Raw genomic sequence first — 12,392 nt, 5'->3', positions numbered from 1 at the left:
ATAGAGCACGTTTGTTAAAAACCTGGACTCTGGAGACAAAGCCTGCTGTGAAATCTTGGCTCCACATGATCAGATTGCGTATTCAGACCTGAGTTTTTTCATCTCTAAAATGATGGTAACAACCTGCCTCTCAGTTATTGTGAGGATGAAATGAGATAAAACACAGGCATTTGGAAAGGTACTGGCACATAAGGACTCAATAAATGCATTATTATTTGTGTAGGAATCCATCTCTTTATAAGCAGAATAAGCAGATTCTTTCTTTACCTGTTGTGCAGAGCAGGGAACACTGATCATCTGCTTGTCTGGGGGTAGCGTTCAATTATTTTTCAGGTTGTGCTTTTTCCACAAAATATTGGTCTAAAAAGATAATGCAGGTTTTTGCAGATACTCTAGCATGGCAGAAATTGAACTTCAGCATTCCTATGACACATTTTGTTTGTTTTTCCTTAATTTTTATTGTGCCTTATCTGTGTATTTTGTATATGGGGGAAGGAGAGAGCACCAGCAAGCATGAGCGTGAGAGGGAGCCTCCTGTTCTATTTATTCATTTTCTGCTTCTCTTCTCTTTAGATTCTCTTCCCTTTTCTCTGTTCTTTATGTCAAAAGCATGGACATGTTAAAGAGGTAGAACCTCAGGTCCATAGATTGGCTCCAGTGTTTTTCTGGGATTTGTTTGACTCTGTTATAAATCCCACCTTTGTTAGTCTGTAGTGGGGGTATTGAGAACAAAGATAGGTGATGTGAGTAAATTCAGGGAAAGAAAACCCAGTCTAACAAGACCCCCCCTGAGCACCAAGCAGCACCTTTGCTGAGTATCATTCTTTCTGGCTCTGGTCAGTTGTCCCTGGCTTTATGTCTCGACATTTTCCCTCCATTCTACATGCCATGGAGATGTGGTGTTCCTCTGCATTGCTTCATGTAGAAAGTACAGTGTTTGCTAAGATTCGGACTTCCAACTTTTATTAACCAACTGGGGGATTCGACACACACAGTCTTACGTAGTTCATCCAAGAATTCAGATGTGGATACTAAAAAGTTCAGTCCTTGATCCGGAGCCAGGAATTTTGAGTAGGTTAGATTTACTTGTTCCGATTGATACCTACTCATTGGTCCACTGGAAATCCAGTCCTGGACCATTTCTGCAATGTCATGGCTTTGAGAATCAAGTTCAGACCCCAAGTATAGTACATGAAGCCCTTTTGCTCTTGCTCCCCCCATTTTTCTAGCCTCCTCTCATGTTCTTGCCATATATAACCTTTGCTCCAGCCATACGAAACTTCTTTAACTCCTCAGGTGTGTGTCCCCCTGGATGGCTGTTTGTTTTCATTTATGCTGCTCCCTCTCCTGCTTCAGTGGTCTTCTTTCAGGACCATATTCTAGAATTACCTCTTCTGAGAGTATTTTCCTGCCCCTGCTCCCAATATGATCTAGTAGCCACTCTCCTGTACCCCTGAACAAAGGTGACTGTTCCTCCATTGCAAGGTGATGGCAAGGACTGTGTCTTACTTTATCTCCTTATCCTTAGAGTAGAGGGCGGTCCTGGAACATCATATGTATATAATGAGTGTTGAATGAATGCATATCTGAATTACAGTTTGTAACATTTGTAAAAGAATTCATCATCTCTTTGTGGCTGGTGTTTGATAGAAGTGTGAAAAGTCCTTGGGACATGATGTTTCTTCGTTATTAGTATTACTACTCCCGCCCCCCTGCTTTTTGAGAGACAAGGTCTTGCTCTGTTGCCCAGGCTGGAGTGCAGTGGCATGGTCATAACTCACTGCAGCTCAAACTCCTGAGCTCAAAGGATTCTTCTACCTTAGCCTCCCAAATAGCCTGGGAGTACACCATCATGTCCAGCTGATTTTTAAATTTTTTTTGTAGAGCGGAGCCTCACTAAGAACAGCCCAGGCTGTTCTCAAACTCCTAGCCTCAAGTGATCCTCCTGCTTAGGCCTATCAAAGTGCTGGGATTACAGGCATGAGCCACTGTGCCCTGCTCTGTTTCTTCATTAAATAAAGTTGGGAATTTGGCCACTCCTGAAGAGTAAGTGGCCACTTTACTTTTCACCTTTTGGAGAAAGCTTGAAGTCCAGCAGAACAGTAACTCACTTAACCTGACAGTTGCAACACATTAATTAACAACTTTTTCTTTTTCTTTCGGAAAAAAAGTGCAAATCTGTAGACATTGAGAAAATGGTACAATAAATATATGCTCTACACCTGAGTTCACCGGTTTTTAGCATTTTGTCACATTTGCTTTTAACTTTTTGTATGCATACCTAAGCTTATACATGCATATGTGCATATGCACACTTTTTTTCAGAAATATTTGAAAGTTGTAGACATCATGATGTTAAACCTATAAATACTTTAGTATACATCTCCTAAGAATAAATGCATTCTACATAATCACAACACTATGTTTACACTTAAGCTTAACATTTAGTAATATCTGATATACATTCCATGTTTAATTTTTCTCACTTGTCTCAAAAATACCTATTTTAGCACTCTGATTTTTCTACTCAGAATTTGGTCAAAGTTCATGTATTGTGTTTAGTTATGTCTCTAATCTAGAATAGCCCCTGCCTTTTTTTGGTTCAGATCAGTTATTTTGTAGAATATCCTATATTCTTTCAGCCTGAAGAATCTGAAGAGAGAGTGTGTGTGTGTGTGTGTGTGTGTATTTGGATACCTTATCTTTAAAAAAATATAAATGTTAGCTGTGTGTGGGGGGGCACTCGACTGTGGTCCCAGCTCCTCCTGAGGCTGAGTTGGGAGGATCACTTGAGCCCAGGAATTGGAGGCTTCACTGAGCCATGATCGCGCAACTGCACTCCAACCTGGGTGACAGAGTGAGATCCCAACTTTTAAGAAAGAAAAAAAGAATATCCCATATTCTAGATTTATCTCCTTGTTTCCTCTTCAGTAGATTAGCAAGAATATTATATAGTAAGTAAATATCTTACATTGCATTAGGAGCCTGGAACTGTAGGCTTTTCTAATATTGGGGTTGCTGAGTTGAGACAGTTGGTAAAGGGATGACCTGCTAGATCTTCCTCTTATGCAGCAAAATTACAATTGTCAGTTGTGATCAATGTGTAATTTGTGGGATGGTGCATTGAGGATGTGTTTTGACTATCCTCTTCAACAACCCTTTCACCTGAGGGTTGTAGCATCCGTTGATCTCCATGTCATGATTATGACTCAAATATGACTGTAATCAACAGACCTGCTAAACAGAGATCCAGATTCTTTACGGTTCTTTTTGTCCTTACAGTATATCTCTCAAAGAATGTATCGGAATACTTCTCTGTGTATTATTAGAATTATTTGTTTGTGTTTGTATTTAGTTTAGGGTTTGCCCATTTTATACACACACACACACACACACACACACACATGTATATTTTTTAGATGAATTATCACTATGTTGCCCTGGCTGGACTTAAACTCCTGGGCTCAAGTCATCCTCCTGCCTCAACCTCCCAAGTAGCTGGGACCATAAGTGTGTGCCATCATGCCCAGCTAGATAATTTTTTTAATATGTAAATGTCCAAAATATAATAGGCATACTCAGACCTCAGTCCTACCCCTACATTTTTATTAGTTTCTGGTTTACTCTTCCTATGTTTTTTTTGGTAAAAATATGTGAGTGCAAATCAATTTCCCTTTATTAAGTAGCATAATATGTCTTGGAAGTCAGTTCATGGGTTTTACTCACCTTATTTTTGGGGGAGGTAAATTTTGTTGACATATAACATTAAAATGTGTACACGTAAGCAAAAAGCTTGGTGAATGTTTAGAAAATGAATATATCTGAATAACTAGCATCCAGGTTAAGAAATAAGATGACCAGAAGCCACCTTCAACTCTCCTGCACCCGAGGGTAGCCGTTCTCCTGACTTTCATGTTGTAGATTAGCTGGGTGTGTTTTTGTATTTTATCTGCATGGAATCATACCACATGTGTTCTTTTGTGTCTGGCTTCTTCGCGTCACATAAAGTATGGGATTTATTTATGTGGATGCATGCAGTTCTAGTTTATTTATTCCTGTTGCTGTATAGAATTCCAAAATTGGAATAGGCTACAAATAATTTAATTAACTTCTGAGTTCTTTCTAGTTTTGGACTATAACAGATGTTTTCTCATTCTTTTTTATGGTATCATGATGGGAGTGAGTATAAAAATTTATTCAGCCAGTCTCCTTTGGATGGTCATTTGGCTTTTTTCCCCAGTGTTTTTCTACTACAAATATTATTGCACACGGTTTTGAATAAATTTGTGCATTATAGTGTGGAACATAGTTTTTATTTTTTTATTTTTTTATTTTTTATTTTATTTTATTTTTTTTGAGACGGAGTCTCGCTCTGTCCCTCGGGCTGGAGTGCAGTGGCCAGATCTCAGCTCACTGCAAGCTCCGCCTCCCGGGTTTACGCCATTCTCCTGCCTCAGCCTCCTGAGTAGCTGGGACTACAGGCGCCAGCCACCTCGCCCGGCTAGCTTTTTTGTATTTTTTAGTAGAGACGGGGTTTCACCGTGTTAGCCAGGATGGTCTCGAACTCCTGACCTCGTGATCCGCCCGTCTTGGCCTCCCAAAGTGCTGGGATTACAGGCTTGAGCCACCGCGCCCGGCCCCCAGTTTTTAAAAGTTTTATGAGGAATGAGAGTAACAGAACATTTTGGGGGAAAGCTAATCTTTTTGGCAGTGCTGCTCAATTGGTGGAAAGGAATTACTGAGCTTTTCTTAGAAACGGGTTAGTGCAGTGAAACTGGTTAACTTACAGTATTTTGGGTTCCTCTCAGAAAGGAGGAGGGGGCTGATACAAAATAAAGAGAAGGGCTTGAAATCCATCTCCATGCCTCCTGGAGTTCAGAAAACTCAATTGTATATTGTCTCAACTTACTTTTTAAAAAAAATTCAGATATTTATTGTGCATCCTCTGTGTTCCCGACACATTGTTCTAGCCACTGGGGGTATAGCATTAAATGAAGTAAGCAACAGCCTTGCCCTAATGGAGCCCACGTTTTCATGGGGGACAAGATAAATTTTAAAATATGTAGTACGTTAAGTAGAAAACCAAAGCAGAGGAGGGCGATTGGTGTTTGGGTGTGAGTATGTGTGTGTTGTATGTTTGCATGTGTTGGGGAGGAGACACAGATTGTAAAAAGTGTTCCAGAAGAGAATGGTTTCTTTTCTGGTTCTGAACCCTATTTTAGCTTATCAAGCCAATCACAACAAACGTTAAGGATACACATTAAGGATCAGTGAGAAAGGAGTAGGTTTTCCTGTTCGAATCAGAAGCAGAGAGGAAGAAACGCACCATTGTGTGGCCAAGAGATGGCCGAAGGGCAGGAAACCCAGTCCTTCGCTCTGAAAACTGTCCAGTTAAGCCATGGCCCAAGGCTGCTAGCACTGGCATCTGGATGGAAATTTCTAATTGTGTAGACCTGAGTGGGGCTTATTTTTCTCAACTGAATTATGGTTATATATGAGAGATCCCTCCTCCTAGATACTGAGGTTGGATAATAATTACATTGTCTCATTAAAGTGTAAAACAAATTATTAGTAAGTGTGAATTTGTGTTAAATGTTGTCTTCACATTACCACACTGCATTGTAATTTGTTGAGTTTTGTCTATACATTACTTATCTATTCAGTGTTGCCTTATGCACGCTTGGCCTCCAGTGCCCTCATACTGTGCCTGAAAAGCACACAGTGAAGGAGGGGCTCAGTAGAGACTCGTTGAAACTGGAGGATTTAACCACTGCACACCATCTTACATTTTTGTTTGTTTGTTTGTTTGTTTTTGAGACGGAGTCTCTCTGTAGCCCAGGCAAGAGTGCAGTGGCGCGATCTAGGCTCACTGCAAGCTCCGCTTCCCGGGTTCACGCCATTCTCCTGCCTCAGCCTCCCGAGTTGCTGGGACTACAGGTGCCTGCCGCCACGCCCGGCTAATTTTTTGTATTTTTTGTATTTTCAGTAGAGACGGGGTTTCACTGTGTTAGCCAGGATGATCTCGGCCTAAAATTGTTTTTTCAAACTGTGATTCAGCCACTTTTGCTCAGGACTATGTTATTGGAAAGTACTACTTTCAGAATTTTCAAAGTTAGCTGGGTGCGGTGGCTCACATCTGTAATCCCAACACTTTGAGGGAGGCCAAGGCAGGCGGATCGCCTGAGTTCAGGAGTTCAAGACCAGTCTGGCCAACATGGTGAAACCCTGTCTCTACCAAAATACAAAAATTAGCTGCATGATGGCGGGTGCCTGTAATCCCAGCTACTCGGGAGGCTGAGGCAGGAGAATCGCTTCAACCTGGGAAGTGGAGGTTGCAGTGAGCCGAGATGCCCCACTGCACTCCAGCCTGGGCGACAGAAGGAGACTCCACCTCAAAAAAAAAAAAAAAAACAAAAAACAAAACAAAAAAAGAAAAAAACACAAAACTCATCAAAATGTATGCAGCACCTCAGTTCACCTCTCTGGTTTTGACTTCACTAACCGTATGACCATGGGCAAATTACCCCTGGAGGACTCGACCTCCTATTCTAAAATTATTAAACACTCCAGATGATATCTACTTCACAGAGATGTGAATTTTGAATGAGATAATTTAGATTGAAAACAACATCTGTATGCATATGTACTTCCTAGTTTAGGCCAGAGCCATGGCCTAAGTTTATTAACAAGACTGCTTTTTTGTTGTTGTTAACCAGATAGCATCTCATTGTCACCCAGGCTGGAGTGCAGTGGCACAATCATGGTTCACTGCAGCCTTGATCTCCTGGGTGAGACGCTGGGACTACAGGTGCATGTTACCACACTTGGCTAGTATTTTTAAAATTTATTTTTGTAGAGATGGGGTTTTGCTGTATTGCCCAGGCTGGTCTTGAACTCCTGGCCTCAAGTGATCCTCCTTCCTCCGCCTCCCAAAGTGCTGGGATTACAGGTGTGAGCCACTGCACCCAGCCAGTAACCAGACTTTTAATAGAGACACCTGAAAGGTCCTACTGTTTGATCTGTATAACCAACTGCATGAGCACTGCACAGGAGAAGGGCAATTTATCATCTTTAATAAGATTAAGGGGATTTTGCCTCTAGCAAGCCTGATATGAATTAGTAATAGGATATGACTGCTGTTTACCAACCACATTCAGCAAAGATTGATTGATTGATTCCCTAACCATGTAATGGAAGTTTAAAAAGTCTATTCATAGAAATATCCAAAGCTGATTTTTCCAAAGTAAGTTCTGCAGACTCACTTAATGTGCTGGTTTGGGAAATGGCAGGCTAGATAACTAAACGTCTCTCTTCTGGGAATTTCTGGGCCTTGAGTTACTGTGCATTGTGAATCTCCAAAAAGGGGCGTGCTTTGACAGATCTGTGGTAACAGATGGAACAGGGCTGCTGGTGGTTTGTGTGTTTCTATGCTCATCCTACTGCATCTGGACCACTCTGTTCGTGTGGTCACCACCCTTTGTGTGTGTAGACAAGTGGGCCAGTATTCAGAGAGCTCAACCTAGATGGGGAGTGAAGTTGCGATGATAAGGTTATGATGATGAAGTTGTGAAGTTGTGATATGGGAGGGGCACACACAGAAGGGGCCTGAGCAGGAGAGGGTGGCTGGGGAGGGTTGAGAGAGAACCAGTGGGCAAAAGTGACTGGGCCAGCCTGGCCAACAGGCTGAAACCCCTTCTCTATGAAAAATACAAAAATTAGCCAGGCGTGGTAGCATGCACCTGTAGTCCCAGCTACTACTTGGGAGGCTGAGGCACGAGAATCGCTTGAACCCGGGAGGTGGAGGTTGCAATGAGCCAAGGTTGCACCACTGTACTCCAGCCTGAACAACAGAGTGAGACTCTGTCTCAAAAAAAAAAAGTGACTGGGAAACATTTTGGACCCAACCAGAGTAGGTTTTCTTTGTTGATGTCTGTATTTTCCCTGTTGACTCTGGGTTCTTGGAGGTCATAGTTCCCCAGTAGTGGGTAGCATTAGATGATATTGACAAGTGTTCCTTAAAATCCCATCCAATCCCAAGTTGTGGATTTGTGATTATTTCCTTTTGTTTGGCAATCTTTACTCCCTCAGTTTTTATTTTTTTAGCGTTGTGCTAGTTCCTTTGGATAATTAGAAAAAAATAATAATATGTGGTTTATGTGAATTTATTAGTTGAATGACGAGACTAACACGAGACAGTTGTTAGTGAACTAAGTCAACATGGAAACAAATTCAAGTTTTGACAGTCTGTAATAGACCAGCTCAGAAACTGGAGAACGGGGAAGACTGACGTGGTACTGAAAGCTTCCTCAAGAAGTCTGTGAACTGGTGTTTGAAGGATTAATAGGATTTGCACAGCAGAAAGAATAGACCCATTGCTGTAGCAGCAGCTCAAGGATAAAGGCAAGAGACGTAGAAGGCTTTTGAGCAGGAACTGTATGGATAAATCTGTAATTAAGAGAGATCAAGAAAGATCCATCTGGCAGCTTTGTGCAGGAGATGAAGATGTGAGAGCTGTCTCTTTAAGAGTAATTATTTAAGCCATGTGGGTGCTTGAAATCTTTCAGAGAGAGGTTGTGGCTAGAACATGGATGAGCGAGGTATAAAAGCTTAGTGGTTAAGAGCACAGACACACCCAGTTCAAATCCTAGAGCTCTCAGTTGACCTTTGTGAAGATACTTGGAGAAACTGAAGCCTCCAAGTTGTTTGTAAATTGGATAGTATTACTTGCCTCTTAGGATAATTATGAGGATTAAATGCAATAAGGAATTATGTAATTAAGTGCTCAATAATTGTTGCTTACATTTATTATGTGGCCAGAGTTCCCTAGAGCAGTGGTTATAGAAGTGTGGTCCTTAGTCCAGCACCATTTTGTCACCTGCGAGCTTGTTACAAGTGCAAATTCATGGGCCCCACTCAGACCAGCTGCATCAGTCTGGGTAGTGGGGCCTAGGAAATAGGCTTCTTAAAAGCACTCTGGCAAATGGGTGGGAAACATTAGAGAATGATGGCCCTAGAGAAATCCTCCAGTTGGGATTCAAAGCTAAGAAAGGGAGAGTGTTTAAAGGAGGGACTAAGCCACTGTGTCCTTTGCAGTGCAGAGGAAAGGAGGTAGTGAATTATTGGTGGCACCTAGCTAAAAGCTTTACACAAGATTCTCAATAAATACAATAAATAATAAATACAATAAACAATAAAAGCATTATACAAAAATTTCAATAAGACAACTGGTTTAGTAATATGTTGGGGATGAAAGGAAGATTTCAGGGCAGTGGGAACCTACTGTACAGCCCAAATGATTTTTAAAAAAACCACAGGACTGAATTAGAAATGTGACATTAGATGAAGTTTAAGTCTTAGGTTTAACAAGTATTTGTGGCCTGCCCCCTACTGTGACCAGCAGTGTGCTATCTGCTGGAAATGTAGAATGAGGTGTTACTCCTGCTTTCAGAGATTTCACACAGTTAACACTTTTTTAATAATTGGAAGCTGTCTTTTTTCCTTAAAATCTTTCCTAGCTACTAGAGAATTAAACACAGTATCTGATCTATTCTTCAATTGTGCCAGAAGTTAAGTGTAGGGCTGTCTCCCAACCAATGCAAGGCCGCATTTGAAAGCAATACCTCATTTCTGAAAGCATTCTGAACACTGGTCCTTTTTCCTTATTATTTTATGGCTTGGGATATACCTTAGAGATGATCTGAAATCTTTTGAAAGATTTCATGTCCCTGTTTAACGTTGGCCACGTGGGGTTTTTGACATTATGCTAACCCACCCCACCTCTGTCATTTCCAGTATAAAGCACCAAAAGCACTAGCTTGAAATACAGTGACTTCTAAACTTCATCCATTATTCCATTCAGTCATTGTTTGTTGTGCATTATATACAGGATACCGCTTTAATAGTGATGAAACATAATGTCAGCCACGTGTCTTGTCAAAGAGCCAGAATCCACATCCCAAGGCCAGATACATTGAGTGTGGAGGAGGCACTGGGACCTGGTCCCAAGGTTGGCCAAATGGTTAGATGAATCCACCCCCAAACACCCACAGAGTTTAGGTTTGTAAATGTTCCACCCTTGTAACACATCCCCCTTTCACAATGACAAAGGCAATTTGAGGGAATTAGAGTGACTGGTTAAGAAACTATGTTTTAAAATCTCACTGTTTCTTGAAAATAGATGGCATAGCAGTGGAGTTTGCAAGTAGAATATAGGAATTACATTTTGGTGTGTTTGTGACTTTCTAGTTTTGTATCATAGAGAGACTTCAGGAATATGCAAGTGGAGATCACTTTCCAAAGAAGACAAGATTGGCTGGTTAATCTGAACACTCATTTGTTAAGAGCATGTTTTAATTGACCTTGGACTGTGCTCTTTCCCTATTGCTTTGGACTTTTGGGCTGGCTGGGTGGATAGTGAGGACTGCAAATACTGTTTAGTTACTCCTTTTTCTTTCCAAATCCCCCAAGGGTAAGTGATTGGAGCCTCAGTCTACCCCTTTGAAAAGGTTGCTAAGACCAGACAGACCAGTGCTTCTAGCAGGCAGAGAGTCAGTGGTTTCTTCCTCTGTGAAGAACCATGAACTAATTCTGAGAAGGTAAACTTAAAGAGAGCAGAAACCTTTAAAAAAAAAAAAGTTTTAACTAATTCATAAAGGTCTTTCTGATGATCAGAGTGCTAGAAAACAGATTGGGTATTTGGAGACCAGATGGAATTTTTTTTTTTTAAGTTTATGGTTTTTCTAGAATTGCTGAATATTGACAGAAATTCCTCTAAGCCCTACTAGCTACCCAGAGGATGTTGGTATCCTGAAAGGTGTGGAAAATAGAGCTATGGTCGTATAGGGTTTTAAAAGAACTAAAAGAGGCTTTAAAGGTCCAAAAAGAAAAAAAATCCATAGCTATGTGGTATGTTTTTTTTTAAACGATTGCTTCTGAATCCACCTCTTTTTCCCCTTCCTTTTTGCTTTATGCAGTGAACACCTACCTCTTCATGATGCAAGCTCAAGGCATTCTGATCCGGGACAACGTGAGAACAATCGGTGCTCAGGTTTATGAGCAGGTGCTTCGGAGTGCTTATGCCAAGAGGAACAGCAGTGTAAATGACTCAGGTATATTTTTAGTAAAGAGGTCATCTGATTAGAATGTCTCCTCCCAAGAGAGGTAAATTCGGTTGCAATAATTATTTTCAATGGGAAAAGTGCATTGTAAAAGAGGGATTTGGCTTTTACTTCACTGCTAAAAAAGCTTTTGCCAAATGAATCCTCGTTCATTTTTGTTAACAGTATGACTCAGTCTGTTTGTGTTGCTATAAAAGAGTACTTGAGGCTGGGTAATTTACAAAGAAAAAGGATTTATTTGGTCACGGTTCTGTAGACTATACAGGAAGTGTGACACCAGCATCTGCTTCTGGTGAGGGCCTCAGGCTGCTTCTACTCTTGGTGGACGGGAAGGGGAAGCCTGTGTGTGTGGTAAGAGAAAGCAATGTGGCAGTGAGAGGAGGGCAGGGCCAGACTCTTCCTAACAACCAGCTCTTGTGGGAGCTAATAGAGGAGAACTCACTCATTACCACAACAGCAGCAAGCCATTTATGAGGGATCTGCCCCTGTGACCCAGATACCCCCTATAGGCCCCAAGTCCATCATTGGGGTCATCGTTTCAGCATGAAGTTTGCGGGGGACAGACATTTAAACTATAGCATAATACATTAAGAGTGACTGGATGACTGCTATTTCTTTTTTTTTGAGACAGAGTTTTGTTCCTGTCGTCCAGGCTGGAGTGCATCAGGTGATTTCGGCTCACTGCAGCCTCCACTTCCCCAGTTCGAGCAATTCTTGTGCCTCAGCTTCCTGAGTAACTGGGATTACAGGAGCAAGCCACCATGCCTGGCTAATTTTTGTATTTTTAGTAGAGATGGGGTTTCACCATGTTGGCCAGGTTGGTCTTGAACTTCTAACCTCAAGTGATCTGCCTGCCTCGGCCTCCCGAGTGCTGGGATTACAGGCATAAACCACTGCACCAGGCCTCTTTCTTTTTAACTCTTTCAAAAACTGAATACAGGAAGGAAGTAATACTTCCACATGATTAGATGGGGCTCTCTTGAGGCCTTTGTAGTCCAGCCAGGGATGGTTTTTCTTTAAAAAATAGATTCTGGGATTTCATTTTGCTAAGGATTCAGGATTTGCCTCTTATTTCTTTAACTGAGGACTGATATGCTTTCTGGGTTTGTGTGGGTTTTTTTGAGATGGAGTTTTGCTCTTGTCACCCAGGCTGGAGTGCAGTGGTGTTGTCTCGGCTCATTGTAACCTCCGCCTCAGGGTTCAACCGATTCTCCTGCCTCAGCCTCCCGAGTAGCTGGGGTTACAGGTGTGCGCCACCACGCCTGGCTAACTTTT

At 41.6% G+C, this 12,392-nt stretch overlaps 1 protein-coding gene across 1 annotated transcript in view; it reads left to right on the top strand.

The window, feature by feature from the left end:
* The window catches only part of B4GALT5 (beta-1,4-galactosyltransferase 5), an 86,398-nt gene that overhangs the window by 50,919 nt on the left and 23,087 nt on the right, over nucleotides 1–12,392 (top strand). The window contains exon 2 of the mRNA XM_023184126.2: nucleotides 10,974–11,108. Coding sequence (XP_023039894.1) covers nucleotides 10,974–11,108 — 135 coding nt within the window. The remainder of the gene's footprint in view (nucleotides 1–10,973; nucleotides 11,109–12,392) is intronic.

This window comes from Piliocolobus tephrosceles, chromosome 20, assembly GCF_002776525.5.
Source record: "Piliocolobus tephrosceles isolate RC106 chromosome 20, ASM277652v3, whole genome shotgun sequence".
Classification (NCBI taxonomy): domain Eukaryota; kingdom Metazoa; phylum Chordata; class Mammalia; order Primates; family Cercopithecidae; genus Piliocolobus; species Piliocolobus tephrosceles.
This window is presented reverse-complemented; position numbering and strand designations above follow the sequence as displayed.